At 40.4% G+C, this 22,529-nt stretch overlaps 1 protein-coding gene across 2 annotated transcripts; it reads left to right on the forward strand.

The window, feature by feature from the left end:
* The first annotated feature begins 2,088 nt into the window (after positions 1 to 2,088).
* ADAL (adenosine deaminase like) lies at positions 2,089 to 21,611 on the forward strand. Of its 2 annotated transcripts, XM_025390767.1 has the most exons (10): positions 2,089 to 2,272; positions 2,801 to 2,931; positions 3,740 to 3,800; positions 7,348 to 7,435; positions 10,372 to 10,453; positions 13,266 to 13,392; positions 14,441 to 14,521; positions 16,317 to 16,455; positions 18,682 to 18,782; positions 19,490 to 21,611. In XM_025390767.1, the coding sequence occupies exons 1-10, from the start codon at positions 2,210 to 2,212 to the stop codon at positions 19,682 to 19,684; spliced, it is 1,068 nt and encodes a 355-aa protein (XP_025246552.1). In that variant the 5' UTR covers positions 2,089 to 2,209; the 3' UTR covers positions 19,685 to 21,611. The 2 variants fall into 2 exon arrangements, with proteins under 2 accessions (XP_025246552.1, XP_025246553.1); XM_025390768.1 differs by lacking the exon at positions 14,441 to 14,521.
* Positions 21,612 to 22,529: the final 918 nt, after the last annotated feature.

Consider the following 22,529-nt stretch of genomic DNA (forward strand, 5'->3'; position numbering starts at 1 on the left):
TGTCCCAGACCAAAACCAGTCCAGAAAGGTTGGATTTGACATGGCATGCTATTGTTGGTAGCAGTGTTTTAGGCAAGGAACAAAAAATTTTTTAAATGTGTGAAGATTATGATTGCTTAGTTGCTTTTTAATTTCCATCGGTTAACTTTGTAGCCAGTGGGTCAGTAATTTTACTCACAGCTAGTTAAAGGTCAGTCTGGAGGATGGTTTGAATGGGGCCCAAATTAAGGTCAGGATCCTGGAGTAAAACTGAAAATCTGGCCCGGCAGAGTGGCTCACTCCTGTAATCCCAGCTCAGGCTGGTGGATCATTTGAGCCCAGGAGTTTGAGACCAGCCTGGGCAACATGGTGAGACCTCATCTCTACAAAAAATTTTTTATATAAAATTAGCCGGGCATTGTGTACCTGCCTGTGGTCCCTGCTACAGAGGAGGCGGAAGTGGGAGGATCGCATGAGTCTGGAAGCTTGAGACTGCAGCAAGCTGTGATCATGACATTGCACTGCAGCCTGGGCAACAAAGTAAGATCCTGTCTCAAAAAAAAAAAGTATATTTTTCTATTTTAATTAGGTCATTTATATTTTTCAGTGGAGATATTAAGTGCCATTGATTAAATAGTCCATCTTTTTCATTTTTTACTATTTATTAAATACTTTCTATGGCATTACTTTGAAATGCCATGTTTATCTCATACTAAGTAGGCCTTTCTGTGGATTTCTATGGCTATGTTTAGTCCTGTACGGATTACTTTCTTTATTGTACATTTTAATATATTGGTAACTTATTTAACCCCACTCAGTATCAATTTATTGATTTTCAATACAGTAATATTTTGCAAAGTTGTTTCAAGGATTAAGATAATATTATTAAAAGTGCTTGTCACATACCTGGTAGGTTCTGAATACATGGAAACTGTTATTCTTAAATGTCATCATCATTAGTATGCGACAACTCAGAGAGTCAAGGTGGCTACTTTGAAAATCACTGAATTTCGTTTGGAATTTTATCTTCACTTCTAAACCACTTTTGGGGGTGAAGGGAAATTATGATTGATTTATCACCTACAGTGTGCTAGGCACTGTGCTAGGTGCTAGAGTGGTAGAATAATTCATAGGACCTGTCCTCAAAGAACTTACAGTCTAGAGAGAGAGAAAGTATATCAGTGATTGAGAGATCAGTGTGATTAAAAGCTGAGTTAAAGGCAGTGACTGGCTCATATGGGAGCATAGATGAGGGGAATTTAAATTACTTTATTAATCATCACTGCCACTTTGCATTTTTAATCCCATTGTTGTAAATAAAGAAACTGAAGCCATGAAGGTAAGTGAGTAAGGCCACATAGCTTCTGACCTATAGAGCTGGCAAAAGGACAAACCTAGGTCCATCTGATGCCAGCACCTCTGTTCTTCCTTTATGTATTTCGAACAATTCAAAATTTAAAATTTTATTTTTGGCCGGGCATGTTGGCTCATGCAGGTAATCCTAGCACTTTGGGAGGCCGAGGCGGGGGATTCACTTGAGGTCAGGAGTTCGAGACCAGCCTGTCTCTACTAAAAATACAAAAATTAGTTAGGTGTGGTGGTGTGCACCTGTAATCCCAGCTACTTGGGAGGCTGAGGCAGGAGAATCGCTTGAACCCGGGAGGCACAGGCTGCAGTGAGCTGAGACCATACCAGTGTACTCCAGCCTGGGTAACAGAGGGAGACTCTGTCAAAAAAAAAAAAAAAAAACTCTCTCTCTCTCTCTCTCTCTCTCTCTCTCTCTCTCTCCAAAGTAGGCCTTATAAAATTTCGAATTTTGAAGTCATTGTGTAGAAGGTGCCAATAGTTAAGGAATACACTCTACTAAATGTCAGGTTTTAGTACACCTCTTACAGGCTTGAGGTCTTTTCCTGTTTCTAGTTTATGTTGTTTACTAATTTTTTTCCCACCTTAGACACACTTAAGTTAGTTTTAGAGGGGCTTTTGCCTTTTAAAGAGAAAATTAGCAAAATCCTGTTCCTTTCCTTTTATGTTAACATCTGAAAATATTAACATTTGTTAAAATAGGTGAAGCTGAACCCAGATCTACACATACAGCTAATCTTATCAAAATGTGTGAAAGTAAAGCAATCTGAAGGAAATTCAGTACCATGCAGTGTACTGACTGAAATACATCACATTGCTCATACCAAGAATAAGAGTGGAGAACGACCATTTTTTTCCTGCTAAAATGGTGGAGGCGGAAGAGCAACAGCCATGGAAGACGGACTTCTATTCTGAATTGCCAAAAGTGGTGAGAATTCAACTACAGAAATCTTGAGTGGTTGCTAATTGTAATGACTTTTATGTTGCTTCTTTTCATCAAAGTAAATTTTGGCTGGGTACAGTGGCTCATGCCTGAAATTCCAGCACTTTGGGAGGCCAAGGCGGGTGGATCACCCGAGGTCAGGAGTTTGAGACCAGCCTGGCCAACGTGGCAAAACCCCATCTCTACTAAAAATACAGAAATTCGCTGGGCTTGGTGGCATGCCTGAAGTCCCAGCTACTCAGGAGGCTGAGGCAGGAGAATCGCTTGAACCTGAGAGGCGGAGGTTGCAGTGAGCTGAGATCACACCAATGTACTCCAGCCTGGGTGACAGAGTGAGACTCCATCTCAAAAATAGAAAAAGTAAATTTTGTAGCAAAATTTGTAAACTTTGTTATGTAGCTAAATCTGGTAAGCAATTTGCCTAGTGCAAACTACAAACATCAAGTATCTGGTATGATGCTATGAATCTATTGGATATTTGGTAAGTTTTACTGGTTGTATCTCTTGTCTTAGGAACTTCATGCCCACTTGAATGGATCCATTAGTTCTCATACCATGAAGAAATTAATAGCCCAGAAGCCAGATCTTAAAATCCACGATCAGATGACTGTGATTGACAAAGGAAAGAAAAGAACTTTAGAAGAGTAAGTGTGGGGAGGTTGTGGACATACTCCTTTTTTTCTCTATCAGTATTTTGAGATTGTAAGTAGTATGTAAGAATTCAGATTTTAGTAGTTAACAGAAATGGGGTTGGCATCTGGCATGGAGCAAATATCTTAACATACAACATTTTTTTCCAGCTATTAGACTGTTGACAGTATTTCTAGTGATTTCTGTTGTTTGTGAAGTTATAATGTATTGGGATATGCTTGCCTTTTTTTTTTTTTTTGGAGACAGGATCTCACTTTGTTGCCTAGACTGGAGTGCAGTGGCGTAACTGCAGATCACTGTAGCCTCGACCTCTGGGGCTCAAGCAGTCCTCCCACCTTGGCGTCCCAAGTAACTGGGACCACAGGTGCACGCCACCATGACTGGCTAATGTTTTTTGAATTTTTTTAGAGATGGGGGTCTCCCTATGTTGCCCAGGCTGGTCTCAGATTCCTGGGCTCAAGCTGTCCACTTGCCTTGGCCTCCTAAAGTTCTGGGATTACAGGCATGAGCCATCATACCCAGCCTGGGGTAGTCTTTAGATTTGAAAATATAGGCATATTGAATTTCCCCGTGTCAGGGGTGGGTTGGAGAAGGGGTACTATTATTTCCCACTTAAAAATATCAGTAATGTTTTATTTTCAGTCATTTGATATCTTTCCAGATCAATGTAATTTTTGAAAAATCTATTCTGTTGTTTGTAAATATAAATATATATTTACTATTAGCCTAAAATTTAATTCATTCAGTTAGTGAGTTTCTTTGATGATTAGAATATGTTAAAACTTTTCATTCACGTTGCAGATGTTTCCAGATGTTTCAAACTATTCATCAACTTACTAGTAGCCCTGAAGATATTCTAATGGTAAGACATGAACGAATTTTTAGAATGGTTTAAAAATTATGAAGTAATTTCCTTCCATGACTGCACATGACCTTTCATTTGTGCTCTCATTAAGAGTGATGAAAAATGTCTTCTCTATTAAGGCAACTCTTTTCAAAACCGATGTAAGACATTTGCCTAAGAGCTAGCACAGAAAGACTGTGTTTCTTGTAAAAGATATGAGGAAAGAACCAGGAAGAGCATCTTCTATAGGATAGAGGACAATGTGGAAGAGAAAATTTGGTCCTGTTTTTCATATATAACATACATATATGAAATACTAGACCACAGGTGGAGATATCCTTAATAAAGCATTGTCTGTGTTACATAGGAGACTTACTTCATGGGTGGACATTACAGAGAAGGAAGAAGTTCATGAAGAGCTTAGAGATTAAGTGATTAATCCCTAGGGAAATTGTGCCTTCCCTCTGAGGGCACAAAGGATACCACTGTGTTCTCTTTTTTTTTTTTTTTTTTTTTTTGAGACGGAGTCTCGCTGTGTCTCCCAGGCTGGAGTGCAGTGGCGTGATCTCGGCTCACTGCAAGCTCCGCCTCCCGGGTTCATGCCATTCTCCCGCCTCAGCCTCCCAAGTAGCTGAGACTACAGGCGCCCGCCACCACGCCCGGCTAGTTTTTTTGTATTTTTAGTAGAGACGGGGTTTCACCATGTTAGCCAGGATAGTCTCGATCTCCTGACCTCGTGATCCACCCGCCTCGGCCTCCCAAAGTGCTGGGATTACAGGCTTGAGCCTCCGCGCCCGGCCCACTGTGTTCTCTTATCTGAAGCTCCATTATACTAGAGTCTGACATGAAAGATTGTCTTCTGTATCGTTGATCTGATTAGGATGGCATTTTAAAATGTTCTCTTTCTAAATGAAGAGAAGCAAAATTGTGTCAGTGATCCTAACCAGTAGAAAAAAAATGCAAAGAAAGTATAACCTGTGTTTCTGGACTGGTAACTTTTGATTGATCAAGCAAAAATTTTCCTCATTGGTAAAGACTGATCTTCATGATAAGTGGTAAGTAAATTAATCACCTTTTAGTTTCATTCAACAAAAGTTGACTGAGTGTCCACAGTGTTCCAGGCACTGTGGTAAAGTCTTAGAGAGATTGACACAGTTTCTGCCCCGAGGAATTTATAATTATGTTGGAGAAACAGACAAATAAGCAGATATTGCAACATAGTGTAGTAAGCTCTGTGTTAGAGACACACGTAAGGATTTATAGGGAACCAAAAGGGCATTCTCTAAGCAGCGTCTCAAAAGATACCATTGAACATTGCTAAGAACGTCCACCACAGGGGCTCTGATCTCACTTTGTTGATGAGTGTTGTAGAGCAAAATGATGAAATTTAAATTTTGACAGTTTAATACTCTATGGGTATAATAATGGCATGCTCGTTGCTACATTCATTTCACAATGAAAGTTGAAAATCTTTATTAAATTAGGTGAGAAATAAGATTCTGTGCGTTTGACCTAGTGCTATTAGGTGGTTCAGAGGGTGACAGTGGGGTGCCCTATATGATAAATGAAACGTCAATGAGAGTAAACTAAGAGATTGATTGTAAATGTAGAACTGAGTGTGAGGGAGATCACTGAAAACTCCAGTCAAGGTGACCTGGGTATAATCTCAAAGAGAGGATTGGAATATGGCTGAAAAAATGATACTCGTTATTACATGTACCAGACATTATTCTTAGCACTACTTTCAGAAGTAGGTATTTTTATTGTTCCCTTTTTGTAGATGAAAAAATAGGCTTAAAGAGGTTAAGTGTAACTTGCTTAAGATCACACACACAGAGTAAGTGGCGCACTATCTGGTCGCAGAGCTCGTGCTCTTTCCCATTTAAGCTTATACAGTCTTAGAGAGGTTTGAGTAAGTAGGAACTTAACTAATTGTGATGTACTTTGCCCGGAAAAAGAATTTGAATAGATACTGTCAGTCCAGCGCATAGGAGAGGAAAGCCCAAAGGGGTGTCCTCAGTACCTACTGCATTACCTGCCACACATCACAGAAAGGGCTAAATCTGGCAAACGCAGATATGGACCCCAGGGAAATGTTCTTGGATGTGGGTTAGGGATGGTTCTGTAGGCTTCACTGTGGCCTAGATAAATCTTCCTCCCTTTGCTCTTGCTCCATACTTGTTAGTTTTTCATTGTTCATTTGGTTTTACAGGTACCTAGCCACTCAGAAAGAGGGAGCCTTGGATAGTAGTCACTTTAAAGGACTACTATTTCAAACCCTCGCTTCTACCTTATTCCTCATTGTCAAACAGGTTTCTGCATTAGTCTCATGTGAGCCGGGGTAGGTGAGTGTGGGTCTGTTCTATTCTGGGGCAATGACAAGATCCAGGTTCCTCAACCTATAATACAAAGGTGAGGCCACAATTTCATAGTGTCAGTGACAGCAAGAGGGAGTTCCTGGAGTAGCAGTGCCATGGGGCCAATGCCATGAATGATGGCATGGAGGTTGCAGTATCATGCTCTTTGGTGGAATAGCAGTAGTGTCTTGCTTGGTCCAGGAGTTCCATGGATTTAGAATGCTGATGTATTATCTTTGGCTGTATTCTCAGAATCTGGGTCTTTAGACCTCTTGATGAAACTGAGATACCCATTCCGCTTACATTATAATAAGTTCGTTTTTGTCTTTAGTGGAAAAAGAAAAAAGAAGAGGTCTACAACTTGGATTGCTATCAATTCACCAGAGTAGTGCCATACTGTTAGGCACTGTCTGTACAAACAGCCAGCCCCTCTTGCTTTGCCAGGATGCTGCACTCACATGCCTGTGTGCATGTAGTCAAAGCAGATTAAGATTAGGATACCAACTGTGAGGACTAATTAGGGCAGTTTGTCACAACTTCGCCAACCTAGCCTTTTTTTCTTGTAGAATTTTTAGGATTGAAGGCGGAAAGGAAAAACATGACTTCAGGAACTTTTGGATTATTGAGATTTGCACTAAATTGGATACAGTTTTACTCATATTTATCACCTACTTTCTTTGCCCTAAGTAATTCTTGAGAAAATTTAACACTTCCAGGATTTATTGAAAAATATAACTTATTCCTAAATAACTTGAATAAAAACCTTAAGCCATGACTTCAAATAGCACATCAGTAATACCTAATCATTTTAGCTGTTTATTTCCGTATGTGCATTTCCTAGCAGTCTACACATATAGATGGTTCCAGCTGGTTTTAGTTTTGCACCATTTCTCTATTTTATCATTCTGCTATTGTAAATACTAGGAAATAAATGTTTAAAAGGGGGGAAAGAAACAAAAGGTGTAGCTGATGTGCAGATTGGGATTGAACGTGGGAATGAGGGGTGATGGGAGTGATTGTAAATATTGCAGCCCTGCATAGTCTCCATCAGGGATGTGACACAGTGGATAATCTCTACCACGTGAGAAACTTCCAACATTTCTTGCAAATCAAATTTAATGAATAAAATAAAGCTGTAGCACTTGGCACATTCATTGGGACCCTTACACAAACATTATCAATATTGTGTACGTTATCTTTATTATCAGGTCACAAAAGATGTCATAAAAGAATTTGCAGATGATGGTGTCAAGTACCTGGAACTAAGGAGCACACCCAGAAGAGAAAATGCTACCGGTAGAATTTATACTTCTCAGCAAATGTACTGTCCTTTTCCTATGTGCTTTGATCACTCACACGTTTGTGAGTGGGAATATGAAGCACTAACTTTTACACTATTGTGTTGTTCTGTATTTCATTGAACCTTTAGTCAACAGTCCAAGTCCTCTCTCTGATGTACGTTAATGATGTTCATTTTGTTTGTTTTAGAGACGGGGTCTTGCTGTCTTGCCCAGACTGGAGTGCAGTGATGCAAACATAGCTCACTGTAACCACAAACTGCTGGGCCCAACGATCACCTCAGCCTCTATAAGTGCTGGAATTGCAGGTGTGAGCCACTGCACCCATCCTGATGTACATTATTAATGAGTGAGTTGTTCTTAAGTAAAAAGTAGTAAAATTCCAGTCAGGCATTATCTGTTTAAGGAAGGAAACAAAGGCCTGCAAGTTTCTTTTGTTCTTCTTTGTTTAGTTGTTTTCACTCTGAGAAAAGGATACCTGCTCCGTATGTTTGCATTGGCACAAGCAGAGGCTGATTCTTGCTCCCTGCATCACAGGCACTTGTGAGACAATGCCGTTGAATGGATGCAGAATCGTGTTTTATGGTAGTTACTAAAATTATTCATTCACTTCTCAAGGAATGGTTTCTTTTTTTTTTTTTTTTTGAGACGGAGTCTTGTGCTGTCGCCCAGGCTGGAGTGCAGTGGCCGGATCTCAGCTCACTGCAAGCTCCGCCTCCCGGGTTTGCGCCATTCTCCTGCCTCAGCCTCCCGAGTAGCTGGGACTACAGGCGCCCGCCACCTCGCCCGGCTATTTTTTTGTATTTTTTTTAGTAGAGACGGGGTTTCACTGTGTTAGCCAGGATGGTCTCGATCTCCTGACCTCGTGATCCGCCCGTCTCGGCCTCCCAAAGTGCTGGGATTACAGGCTTGAGCCACCGCACCTGGCCTCAGGGAATAGTTTCTTAGGCCAGGAGCAAGCTGTGATGTGGTAAAACCTCTTTGGATAGAGATGAGATCTGGCTATGGTCTGGAGGAATTTCCTGAGATCCTCCTTCTATAATCAGCATCAGGAGACATTGGGGCCCTCTTAGCACCTTGTTTATGACCCAAAGAGACGTAGGTCATCTTGTTTCCTGATATGTGTAGCTTAGTAATCATTTGGGGGTAAAATTTTTGAAACTATTATTGTAAAGTATAAGTGTTTACGTAAGATAAGGAGAAGGCTCTCTTGCATTTTTGAACCGTAGAATCGGTTCCACGTTGTACTGGTGAGAGTAGTGAAAGGGAAGGAGAGAAGAGCCAACTCGTAGGGCTCTTTCGATGGAGTTCCAAAAGAAGGATATTAACCTAAATATGCAACAGTAGAGGAATGGTTAAATAAAGGCTAATGGAATATTAGACAACTATTAAAAATACTGGTGAAGACACTTTAATGACATGGGGAAATACTCAGAATCATGTTAAATGACTGAACTGGGTACATATATACCTAGTAGTATCTCCTCTATTTACAGATGTGTATGTGGGCAGAGTGCAATGACTTATGCCTGTAATTCCACCGCTTTGGGAGGCTGAGGCAGGAGGATCACTTGACGCCAGAAGTTCAAGACCAGCCTGGGCAACATCGTGAGACCCTACCTCTGTGGGCTCCAAGGGCTGCAGTGAACCGTGATCATGCCACTGCCCTTCAGCCTGAGCAGCAGAGAGACCTTAAAAAAGGTCTCTTGAAATAAGACATAGAAATAAATGTGTATATGTGTATTTAACAAACAGTAGTTACCTCTCAGTGGTGGGGTTATTTTTATTTATTTATTTATTTATTTTGAGACAGAGTCTTGCTCTGTCACCCAGACTGGAGTGCAGTGGTAGGATCTTGGCTCACTGCAACCTCCGCCTCCCAGGTTCAAGTGATTCTCCTGCATCAGCCTCCTGAGTAGCTGGGATTATAGGCACATGCCACCACACCTGGCTCATTTTCATATTTTTAGTAGAGACAGGATTTCACCATGTTGACCAGAGTGGTCTCGAACTCCTGACTTCAAGTGATCGGCCTCCCAAGTTGATGGGATTACAGGCATGCCACCACACCCTATTTTTATTTTTATTTTTATTTATAACTTTATGTATTTTACCAGAGACTTTCCACCAAACATAAGCATTTTATAATCTGGGTAAAAGGGTATTTTATTTTTCCCAATGTAGCCTAAAGAAAAAGAAAAAAAGGTATTTGACAGGAGGTTGCTCTGGAGAGTGCCCTTGCAGATCGCCCCAGAGAGCAGAGCGCTCATACTTGGAAGAACATCCTGGTTCCCTGGATGAGAAACACTAAGCCCGAGCAGGATTGAGGGGAAAGGAATCCAAGTTAGGACTTTTTTTCTGGACCAGGAGAGAAAATGTCCCTTTAAAAAAAAAAAAAAAGCAGGACGGGTGTGGTGGCTCATGCCTGTAATCCCAGCACTTTGGGAGGCCAAGGCGGGCGTATCACTTTCAGCCCAGGAGTTTGAGACCAGCTTGGGCAACATGGCAAAACCCCGTCTTTACTAAAAACCCAAAAACTAGCTGGACGTGGTGGTACACGTCTGTAGTCTCAGCTACTCAGGAGGCTGAGGTCGCAGGATGGCTTGAGCTTGAGAGACAAAGGTTGCAGTGAGCCAAGACTGTACCACTGCACTCCAGCCTGGGTGACAGCCAGACCCTGTCTCAAAAAAAAAAAAAAAAAAGTCTTTATTTTTTTCATTTCATTTCTGTAACACTTCATTTTCCCCCAGTTTTATTAAAGTATAATTTACTTTTACTCAAATGTACCGATAAGGGCCATATTTTCACTCATCTTTAACCATGCCCTTGTCATAGCATAAAGTGAAAATGTACTTGTTCATATAGGATTGCTGAAGGTGAAGGATGAAATAGTTGATGATCTCTTCACATGTATTTTCTATGTGTCCTTTCCAGGAATGACTAAAAAGACTTATGTGGAATCTATACTTGAAGGTATAAAACAATCCAAACAAGAAAACTTAGACATTGATGTTAGGTAAGAAGATTGTACCTTAGTAGTTAACATTTACAAAACCAGAATGTTAATTTTTACTGTTTTGATCGTGGGTGTAATGGATTTTTTAGAATTAATCATTCATTGATTTATACAATAGAAAAATAAAATCAAGAACCCTGTTGTTTAAAGTGAGAACACAATTCTGAATTTATTCATAAGGCAATATAATTCTGAGTATTTTTACATGAGTAAAGTATGGTGTTCCTTTGCCGTTAAGCTAAAATGAACTTCTTACTGTGGCCTACAAGGTCCCACATGGTCTGGCTGCCTCTGTTAATTCAGCAGCTCATCTAGACCACTCCTCTTCCCTTACCGTGGGCGTGCTGTCTCTTCCTAAAATAAACAAGAAAACTGTCCCCCTTCAGCACCTTTGTTTGGTATTCCCCAGAACACATTTCTACGAGATTCCTGCCCAACTGGCTGGCTTCTTCTCATTATTCAGATCTCAATTTGGCTGTTACTTCCTCAGAGGGGCCTTCCTTTACGACTCTGTCTAAAGTGCCCCACTAATCCTCTAGTCACCCATCTATTTCCTTTATGGCATTATTTGTAACAAGATAAGGAATTATCTTGTGTTAGTTTGTATGTATGCCCACCCGCTAGAGTGTAAGTGTAGTGAAGCCAAGGACCTTGTTTTATGATTCACCACTTTGTTGAGCCCATACTATGTACCTACTTTATGGTAAGTACTAAAGATGTACTTGTGAATCATGTACATGTAGATTCACAAGTACATCTTTAGTACTTACCATAAAGTAGGTACACAGTATGGGCTCAACAAAGCCCTAAATGAAGAAAGAAAAAAAGCTAGCTGTATAGTTTCAGGTTATAAGTCTCTAAAAATTAAGCTTAACTAAACTAATAACCCCAATAAAAAACCAAGCAGAAGAATAGAATGCAGAGAAGAAGACATACAAAGAGCTGGTAAATGTATAGAAATACATAGAAAACTACTAAACTCATTAATCATATATTACAATGCTGTTTCCGTAGGCTAAAAAAAAGTAATAGCAAGTGTTTGTAAAGTTACACACTGCTGGTAAGCATATGTAATTAATAAAACCTCTTTAAATCCTGCACTGGTACACAGGTAAGGGGAGGAAAAAGCCTCTCTAAAGAGCAATGTATGTCAAAATTTATAAAAAAGTTTTTCCCTCTGACCCAGCAATTCTGTGCCAGAAATGCATCCTAGGAAATAGATTGATTTATGCATAAGATTCCTTATTATAATGTTATAACAAAAATTAGAAAATAGCCTAGAATGTCCAGCATTCAGAGGATAATTACATTATGGTATGTTCACATGATTCATACTATTTTCTAACATTATTTTAATGGCATGGGAAGTTGCTAAGTGAAAAAAAAGATACAGCATTTTATATATTGTTGATCTAAATTTTGTAAATGAATAAATGAACAAATGCTGAAGGAATTTGTGAATAAATAGTAAGCTAATAACTGCTTTAGAAAAATTATAGGGGTTCTCTGGGTATTCAAGAAATATTAACAGGCCAAGCACGGTGACTCATGCCTGTAATCCCAGAACTTTGGGAAGCCAGCGCGGGCAGATCACCTGAGGCCAGGAGTTCAAGACCAGCCTGGGCAACATGGTGAAACCCTATCTCTACTAAAAATACAAAAATTAGCCAGGTGTGGTGGCAGGCACCTGTAATCCCAGCTACTCGGGAGGCTGAGGCAGAATCGCTTGAACCCGGGAGGTGGAGGTTGCAGTGAGCTAAGATCGTGCCATTTCATTCCAGCCTGGGTGAGAAGAATGAAACTCTGTCTCAAAAAAAAAGAAAAAAAGAAATATTGGCTGGGTGCGGTGGGTCACGCCTATAATCCCAGCACTTTGGGAGGCCGAGGTGGTAGATCATGAGATCAAAGAGATCAAGACCATCCTGGCCAACATGGTGAAACCCCATCTCTACTAAAAATACAAAAAAGCCAGGCGTGGTGGCAGACGCCTGTAGTCCCAGCTACTTAGAAGGCTGAGGCAGAGGTTGCAGTGAGCCAGTATCAAGCCACTGCACTCCAGCCTGGGCACAGAGCAAGACTCCGTCTCAAAAAAAAAAAAAAAAAAGATTAACAGAGATTCTCTGGGTATTCAAGTCCTATAGAATTCCAGCTAATATTTGAAGAATGAACTTTTATCAGATATTTGATACATTTTCGAATGAGAATATTTCTAATTTTGTAACCCCTAATGAAATAATGGATCTCAGCCTCATAAGAGCACACCATCACCAGTTTACTCTTACCAAAAAATGGAACCTGATCTGCCTCTAGACTAGATAGGAAATATAAGAAATAGGACAACATGTTAACAACACAGGGATACAATCAACAAAATCCAGACCATGGAAAACTTTGTAGGACAAACAACTTGGTTTCTTCAACAAAGAAGGTACAAGAAAAGCAGGGTGGGAGGTGGGAGGAGAGGAAGGAATGGTTGTAGATTAAGACAGCCTTAGAAGACACATTGACTTACACAAAGTATGGACCTTGTTTGGATCCTGAATCAAACAAACTGAAGAAACAAATACAGGAACAAAAAAACCTCAAAAGACAACTGTAGATCTGAACACTGACTAGATGCTTGATGCTATTTAGGAATTCATGTCTCAGTCCATATGGCAAAGTAAAATGTCAGGTTGTCTACATTCAGTCAGGCTATACTTTTCCTAGTGAGATGTATTACAGAGACTGCCATCTCTGTCTGGCTGTACTCAGAATTGTCTTTTTCATCTGTGTCATATTAGTTTTCAACTCTGTCTTTCTTATGTTAAAGGTATTTGATAGCAGTTGACAGAAGAGGTGGCCCTTTAGTAGCCAAGGAGACTGTAAAACTTGCCGAGGAGTTCTTCCTTTCTACTGAGGGTATAGTTCTTGGCCTTGACCTCAGTGGAGACCCGACTGTAAGTTATTTTTCCTACATATATTTTAATTCTAAAAGGTAGAATCAGTTAGTGGGATAAGGACTAGCTTCGGGCATCTTGTGTTGCATTCTGCAGAGTGTCCAGCAGACACTCCATTGTGTGGATGAAGGCCTGTTCTGCCCTGGATGACCAGAATGCCTAGAGCAGCTCTCATCCCAGGTTCTGTGAAACAATTAAGTACACTAAAAAAAAAAAAAAAACAAAAAACAGTTGCCTGACTATATGACTGTTTTCTCCATTCTTCTAAAGATGGTGCACAGCTAGTACCAGACTATCTGCACTATAATGTAATTCATTACATACAGTGGATGGATGTCTTAGGGTGTTGGGGCTTAACTATTTCATGGATAGTTGAGAAATGTTGACCTGAGCTTCTTGAATGTCAGATTCAAGCAGAAATCTTGATATTTGGGGCTGGATAATTTGTTGTGGGGCTGCCCCATGCATTGTAGGATGTTTAGCAGCATCCTTGGCCTCTACCCACTAGATGCCAGTAGCACTCTCCCAGATGTGACAACCAAAAATGTCTCCAGACATTGCCAAATAGCCCCTGGGGGGGCAGAATTGCTCCTGGTTGAAAACAACTGAATAAGAGAGTCCCATGAAACTGATTCTTATGGCTTTGTCCAAACCTAGAATATTCTGCCCTTCTTTTTATCCACCTGTTTAACAGAAGTGTTTTGAGTAATCATGAGAGTTCCTGAGTCAAGTGAGTGAGTTCCCCTTAGCTCTGGATATCTAGGTGTCCTTCCAGGCATAAAATTTGGTGACTACTATATCCAGCTTAGCTGACTGACCTCAGTTTACTGTTACTAGACAAGATTCTCGAGGTCAGGGACTGTGCCTTTGCCAGCTTTGTGTTCAGCAAAGTGGCTAGCACACTGTAGGTGCTTTATAAACAACATGTGCAAATGAATTATTCTACCATAATTTTTTCTGCCATTATGTTGTTTATTGGAATGGAGTACTCAGTTCCTCGGTTTTCCCAGAATTCTCACGCATCCTCATTTTAACTTTTATCTTTAAGGTAGGACAAGCAAAAGACTTCATGGAACCTCTTTTAGAAGCTAAGAAAGCAGGTCTGAAGTTGGCATTGCATCTTTCAGAGGTAAATAATATTGTCTTAGGCTAAAAGGGACAGATTGTAATAGAAAATAATAGGGTCATTTGTAAGTGACTAGGAATAAACCTAGATTGGGAAAACATTTTTAAAAAAGGGAAAGTAGAAATATTTTTAAATACATGACTTGCTTTAGTCTCTAGTGTTACTGTTTTTATCCTTTTGTGGTTCCTGGGAGTGGCTGTTGACTCAAATGCCAGCTGTGTCATTAAAAGCAGCTTAATGACATCTTGCTAGAGAAAGTGCATGCATTTCCAACATCTGTCTTGTCATTGGCAAGCTGACTCTAAGAAAAGCACCAATTTATCTCACCTGTCCTCATAGTAGAAGGGACCTGATTTTTATCACATCCAATGGCAATAAAGGAAGCAGCTCGTCATTTTACAAAGCCCAGCAAAGAGGTCCAGTTCCCTCATCAGCCCCAAGCTCACTGGTAGCATGAACGTAGTGACAGATAATTGCTGGGAAGTAGTCACTTTCGTAAGCACATCCTTGTGAGGCAAACCCCTTGTGAGGGACTCTGCTGCAATTTTCCCCATTTTATAGATGGATTTACTTTTTACCTCAATACTTCTATCTATTTATTTCTTAAATGCAGAAAATAATAGTTAGTCTACTTACCTCACAGAGTTATTGTATTAAAGGGGTAATGTATAAAGTTTAAGTAGCATCATGATTTAAAGATTAAGGAAAAAAATCAGAACCCCTTGCCAGTACTTGTATCTTTCATGTCTATAAGTAGAACATCAGTAATCTAGTGGCAGGACTTAAAATCTAGAATCCATGTTTCCATACTCTAATTCGAAAGACCTTTCATCCACAGGACATCCTATGGCTGACCTACCTGATGCGTGATAGAAACCATTGGTCATTGTAAGGGAATAGCACGTGTGACAGTGACCAGTTATCTCTGGCCTTGTGTGCAACATCAGAACTTGTTCTTTACCTTCGTTTCTGTTGCTTTTATCATCCAGTCCATTGGATATAAAACCTTTCATTAAAAATGTTCTAAGAATTTGTGTTTTGGGCAATCCAGGAGATAAAGAGCACAGCCAGACATTTTCATGGTGATTGTGGTATGTACATAGCCAGCCTTGCCAGAATCAAACATGATGAGCACACTATGTGAGGGAAGTAACTGGGCCCTGGAGTCAGACTGAGTTAGGTTTCACCCTTATCTCTGCCGTTCACTAGCTCTATGACCTTGGACAACTTTTTTAAAAAAATGCTTTACATTTTTAACTGTAAGAGTTATGTGTACCTGAAAAAAATCCAAGTGTCAAGTAGGAAAGTATTAAAAATTAAAAGCCCAATTTCTATTTGTTTTGCTCCCTAGAGTTAATACTGTTAACAGTTTTGTGTTTATATTTTTTGAGAACTTTTTATAATATATATGAACACATGTATATTACAGAACACACATATACATATAGAGTTATGAAGTTTTATTTTTTGAAAATTACTTAATTTTTCTCAGCTTTAATTTCTTCATCTTAATACTTTTTAAGATTCTTGTGAAGCCTTAAATAATTTCTGTGAAAAAGCACAAAGTAGGTTCTTAATAAGTGTTTATTATTATCATTGAAATGAATCTAGAAGAATATTGAGGAAAGAATGAGAAGATAAAAGTCAAAGAGAGCTAGGAAGGCAGTAGTAGTTCAGTTTTCCAAAAGGTCTGTATTAAGTACTACACAGAGGGGCAGAGCACCTAGCTATAGAAAAAAAATTCTCTTTAAGAACCACTGAAAGAGGCCATTGATCCCTTTTCCTCCCCTTTCTTTAGATTCCAAACCAAAAAAAAGAAACACAAATACTCCTGGATCTGCTTCCTGACAGAATCGGGCATGGAACATTTCTCAACTCCGGTGAGAGAGGATCCCTGGATCTGGTGCACTTTGTGAGGCAACATCGGATACCACTGGGTAAGGCTTGGAGTTTCAGGTCTTCCAGATGACTCTCTGTCCCTCCCCCAATCCCCAGGTTTTCTGGGGATTGTAGAGAAGTACTGTTCTAAAAGTACGAATGTCATCTCGCTATTAAAAGATGCATGGAGTGTGTGCTTTCTGAGCCTTATTTAAGTAACAGAAAGCTTTAGCTTCCATTAGAATATAAGCTCTATGAGAGCAGGGCCCCTGCTTGTCTTATTCATTGCTACATTCTCCAATGCTTGGAACTCAATAAGAATTTTTTAAAGGAATAAAGGGTCATCTAGAATTTTGAAATGACTTTAATAAAATTGACATGTGTTATGAAAATATGTAACATTATTTAAAACTTAAACATGGAAAATCCCAAGTATATTTTCACATGTCTGTTGATCATTACACACTTGATTGTCTGTGTTTATGAAGTGCCTACTTTGTTGTCATTGCTGTCAATGGAGCAGTACACAAAACAGGCAAGCTTTCTTTCCCAAGAAACTCATATTCTAGCAGAGGGAAGACGGTAAACAAATACACAAGAAAGTATCAGTGTTCTATGAAGAAAATTAAAACAGGCTGATATAGTAGTGATTGTATAACCACTTTCGATTGGATGGTTGGGAAAGGCCTTTCTAAAGAAGGAAGAAGTGGTTGGCTGCAAACCATTTTACAGAATGATCAATTTGCTAAATTTACCAATTTATAAAAATGCTTGTGTGAGTATGTTTTAACTATAGAGTTTTCAGCAATTCATAATGGGTGAGATTTGCTTTTTTTTTTTTTTTTTTTGAGACGGAGTCTCGCTCTGTCACCCAGGCTGGAGTACAGTGGCGCGATCTCCGCTTACTGCAAGCTCCGCCTCCCGGGTTCGCGCCATTCTCCTGCCTCAGCCTCCCGAGTAGCTGGGACTACAGGCGCCGCCACCTCTCCCGGCTAATTTTTTTGTATTTTAAGTAGAGACAGGGTTTCACCGTGTTAGCCAGGATGGTCTTGATCTCCTGACCTCGTGATCCGCCTGTCTCAGCCTCCCAAAGTGCTGGGATTACAGGCTTGAGCCACCGCGCCCGGCCTTTTTTTTTTTTTTTTAAGCTAAGGAAAATTTTAAATATCCACCAAAGTGGAGAGAATAGGAACCACTGGCATAGTGATCTTACTTGGTGTGGTGGCCCGGCTCTGCTCCCAACAGAGTGAGGGGGCAGTTTGGGTTTGTCATCCCTTAAACTGAGGGAGCCTGTGTTGAGGCTGCCTTACTCAAGTGAGCAGATGCCATCAATCAGGTCAGTCAGGTATTTACTCTGGCTGGGGATACTGGTAGTATTTCCAGGAAGGAATTTGTTAGTTGTAGGAGTCATTCTCTCTCTTTTTTTTTTTTTTTGGAGATGGAGTCTCACTCTGTTGCCCAGGCTGGAGTGCAGTGGCGCGATCTTGGCTCACTGCAAGCTCTGCCTCCTGGGTTGACGCCATTCTCCTGCCTCGGCCTCCCTGGTAGCTGGGACTTACAGGCACCCGCCACCACACCTGGCTCATTTTGTTTTTTGTGGTTTTTTTTAGTAGAGATGGGGTTTCACTGTGTTAGCCAGGATGGTCTTGATCCCCTGACCTTATAATCCACCCACCTTGGCCTCCCATATTGCTGGGATTACAGGCGTGAGCCACCGCACCCAGTCAATAGTAGGAGTCATTCTTAAGATGGACTTAACTTACCTAGAAGCAGAAGGAGGTGAATGAATGATTGTCTGGGTGAAAGTGTTTAGGGGTTCTTAGAAGCCATGGCAAAGTCCCTGCTCATTCTTAGCTCTTCATAATGCTCTCACATGCAGTACTACAGTTTTCTTACCTGTGTTTTGGCTTCTACTGTTAGACCAGGAGGGATTGCAGTAGCTTTTCAAAAAACCCTTCCGCTCCTATCATTGATAATTCTCTGCTTTTTTCATCATGACATTCCTCTTTCCTCTCTATTTTGGTCAAAGAAAGAGAAGTGCGTGGCTGTGAAAGGGATATTAATTCTTTGCCTGGTACCGCTGTTGCCATAAGTTGCAGCACATATTTCCTATACAACTACACTAAATTGAACTACAAATTTTCACACATAAGGAAAGGTCAGCTTTGTAACCTAATAAACTAAATTAGCAAATTTTGGAAAGATTTCTTATGTATCTACTTGGTGAACACAATGAGTTCACTTATTTGCTTTTAATAAGAGATTTTTTTCCCCTCTTCATCTAGAACTCTGTTTGACCTCAAACGTCAAAAGTCAGACAGTTCCATCTTATGACCAGCACCATTTCGGATTCTGGTACAGCATTGCCCATCCTTCTGTGATCTGCGTAAGGTGTTCCGTGTGAAGTATTTTGCTCCTTTTTGCTCCCTGAGTTGCATTAAGTCAGATGTTCACTACCTAGCTGACTGCCTTGCATGTCTGAGGATAATGCCCAAGTAGAGGAGTTAGAAGGCACTGGGGTATGGCTGGGTATAGTGGTGCACACCTGTAATCCCAGCTACTTGGGAGACTAAGGCAGGAGAATCACCTGAACCCGGGAGGAGGAGGTTGCAGTGAGTGGAGATCATGTCATTGCGCTCCATCTTGGGCAACAAGAGTGAAACTCCATCTCAAAAGAAAAAAAAGAAAAGGGACTGGGACATGAGAGACTGCAGAGGGCCAGGGTGACTCTGGTTTGGCTCTATAGCAAAAGGTACTTGAGAGGACTTAAAAACAAAAACAAACAAATTGATGCTCCACACCCATCCCATGAGATTCTGTTTTATTTGATCTGGGGTGAGTCCTGGGCATAGATAGGCTTTAAAAACTCCTTAGATAATTTTAGTATACAGCCAGAGTTGAAACACTGCTCAGGTATCTTAAGGTATAAATAAGTCTGTTTAGTTACAGCTATGTACAGATAAATTTGTAGGCCCTTGTTTAGACTCTTGAAAGAAGTACAGTAAATAGGAAAATAGACTCTAAACAAAAAGATGGTCGTTTTTGAAAAATCCTTCCTTTTTCATTTTGAAACATTCTTGTTTACATTGGCAGACTGATGATAAGGGTGTTTTTGCAACACACCTGTCTCAAGAGTACCAGCTGGCAGCTGAAACATTTAATTTGACCCAGTCTCAGGTGTGGGATCTGTCTTATGAATCCATCAACTACATCTTTGCTTCTGACAGCACCAGATCTGAACTGAGGAAGAAATGGAATCACCTGAAGCCCAGAGTGTTCCATTTTTAAGCTGTAATGAGGTGAACTACTTCTGAGTATGTGTTGCAATCAAGGTCCTGCCATATCCCACTTAGTGAAACAGTCCACCACTCCTTGGAAGCATAGCAGCCAAGTTCCTTGTGCTCTATCACCAGCACCTTACATGTGGCAGGTGCTCAGTAAATATGTGTCTTCAACTGACTCACAAGCTCTCAGGTGCTTACTGGGTGGGATTTGACTGTTGTTGCTAATTAAATCCCCATTCCATCAGTGATTATTGTGACTCAGTAGTCCTTCCCCATTAGTGATCATAAAACTTCAGGGAAATCAAAGTTTCTCATCAGGAAATGTTTTGGAATTCCTAGTATAAAGTTAGGAAAGTGGGGAAATTAGGTTACTGCCAAGACCTTTAAGCCTTCTAAACAGCTTTATATTTTATTATGTTTACCTTCATCAGACTCCCTTCACTTGCTTTAAGTTTTTAAAAGTGTTCCCCAGCCAGATGTGGTGGCTTATGCCTATAATCCCAGCACTTTGGGAGGCCAAAGTGGGCAGATTGCTTGACCCCGGGAGTTCAGTACCAGCCTAGGCAACATGGAGAAACCCTGTCTCTACAAAAACAAACAAACAGAAATTAGCCAGGCACGGTGGTACACGCCTGTAGTCCTAGCCACCAGGGAGGCTGAGGTGGGAGGAGACCTGAGCCCAGGGATGTTCGAGGTTGCAATGAGCTGTGATGCCACAGCACTCCAGCCTGGGTGACAGAGTAAGACCCTGTCTCAAAAAAAAAAAAAGTATTCTCCAAGATCCCAAGACCATTGACACCAGGTCACATTGTATACCAGGGATTGTGTGAATGCCTGGGGATGACCCTAGTGACAGACAAAGCTAGTTGCTGAGGTCTGGTTTTGCCCTCTTTACGATTGTCCCATCAGTACTAGAAAGAGATTGAAGTCATTGCTCCAATTTTGGAAGAGGAGAGAATAACTGGCTGAGGGGTGAGAAAGACAGAAATAGCTGCAGCTTTCTTTTTTTTTTTTTTTTTCCTTTTTCAGCAAAGGCTCTCACTCTGTTGCCCAGGCTGGAGTGCAGTGACTTGATCACAGATCACTGCAGCTTTCAGTTTTAAAACAGCTTCTATTACATTTTCTTTGTGGAAGCTGTATTTCCACCTTGGTACTCACTTTCTGGTGGGTCTAAAAGATACCTCTAGTAGTGGCAACATTGTGTTAAGTAGAGTTCATTGGGCCTCTTGTAACCCTACCACTACAGGATGGACCACTGGTGCAGGCTTACATAAACACACATACTGTGACCATTTCAGCTGAAGACAAGGGACAAACTAAGACAGTTCTGAAAGGTAAAAAAAAAAAAAAAGCAAACAAAAAACGAGGGTATTAGATACCAAGTTATGCTTGAATTGCTTTGCTCTTTAGAATGTGTGTTTTTTCCCTGGTATCAGAAGAAGTTAAGGCTGATGACAACCCTAATTTAAATTACTAAGGGTTTCTGATAGGTTTTCTGTGATATCGTAAAGTATTTATTTGGTCTTTGACCCTGTTTCCTGGCATACTGCTCCTAAAATCCTTAATGTCTCCAGAATGATGCCTTTTTGTATCTGATGAGTTGACTGCTGGCTGGCAGCCCCTACTGGAAAGACCAAGGCATGATTAGAGTTGGGACTTTCAGTCCTCCCCCAAACTCTTGGGAGAAGGGCTGAAGGTTTAGTTGATCACCAGTGACCAGTGGTAATCATACCTTCATAATGAAACCTCCATAAAACTCCAAAAGAACAGATTTTGGAGCACTTCCAGGTAACTGAGCATGTGGCGGTCCCTAGAGGGTGCTGTACCTGAAGAGGGTATAGAAGCTCCTGTCCCTTCCCACATGCCTTGCTCTATCCATTTCTTCATCTCTATCCTTTGTACTGTCCTTTAGAATAAACCAGTGAACCTAAGTGTTTCCCTGAGTTCTGTGAGCTTTACTAGCAAATTAAACTCAAGGAGGGGTCATGGGAACCCTGATTTGAAAACCACCTGGGGTTTGAACTTGGCATTGGAAGTGGGCAGCAGTCTTGTGGGGCTAGGCCCTCAGTCTGTGGGATCAAATGCCATCTCTAGGGGATAGCATGGGAAATTGGAGGACACCTAGATGGGATCTGCTGCAAAATTGATTGCTTGCTTGGTGATGGGGAAAAAAACACACATTTGGTCAGAGAAGTTTTCTGTCTTTATTGTGGTGTGAGAGCAGAGGAAAAAAGTTTGTTTTTTCCACTCACACTTTGTTTTAAGGAACAGGGTAGAGGGAAGTTCTGTGGTTTTTGAAGTTCTTAGATATGTGTTTGTAACTTTGTGTGGCATTATATATAGCATTATATTATTTTCTACCCTCAATCTACTCATAGAGAAATTGTATAGTAAAAACATCAAAGTTTATTCATAAAATGTGGATCTATTGCAGTCACTAAAAATGATGTAGAATAGATTTTAATGACTGAAAGTGTTCATGATAATATATTCAATGAAAATATGGTTATAAAGTTTTATAGTCCTTTTTTTGTTTAGTATGTATACAAAAGCTATTGAAGTGTATGATTTTAATTTATTAGCCTTATGAAATTCTTTTCACACTATAAAAGTCATGCTACTCTTAACGGAGGGAAGGGATGGCATAAGTTTTTTTGTTTGAGGTTCTAGAATTTATGTGGATTGGCTGATAAAGAGCATTTATGAAAAACTACAGCCAACATCAAATTTAACGGTGAAATATTGAATGTTTTTTTAAAAAAAACATGTGGGCCAGGCACCATGGCTCACACTTGTAATCCTAGCACTTTGGGAGGCTGAGGCAAGAGGATCCTGGAGTTCGAGACCAG

This window comes from Theropithecus gelada, chromosome 7a, assembly GCF_003255815.1.
Source record: "Theropithecus gelada isolate Dixy chromosome 7a, Tgel_1.0, whole genome shotgun sequence".
Taxonomy (NCBI): domain Eukaryota; kingdom Metazoa; phylum Chordata; class Mammalia; order Primates; family Cercopithecidae; genus Theropithecus; species Theropithecus gelada.

Bases quoted from the DNA above. Each gene is read 5' to 3' on its own strand.
- ADAL (XM_025390767.1), top strand. From the start codon at position 2,210: ATGGTGGAGGCGGAAGAGCAACAGCCATGGAAGACGGACTTCTATTCT. The intron at 2,273-2,800 runs GTGAGAATTCAA...CTCTTGTCTTAG, and splicing joins ATTCTGAATTGCCAAAAGTG to GAACTTCATGCCCACTTGAA. The intron at 16,456-18,681 runs GTAAGGCTTGGA...CTCTTCATCTAG, and splicing joins GCAACATCGGATACCACTGG to AACTCTGTTTGACCTCAAAC.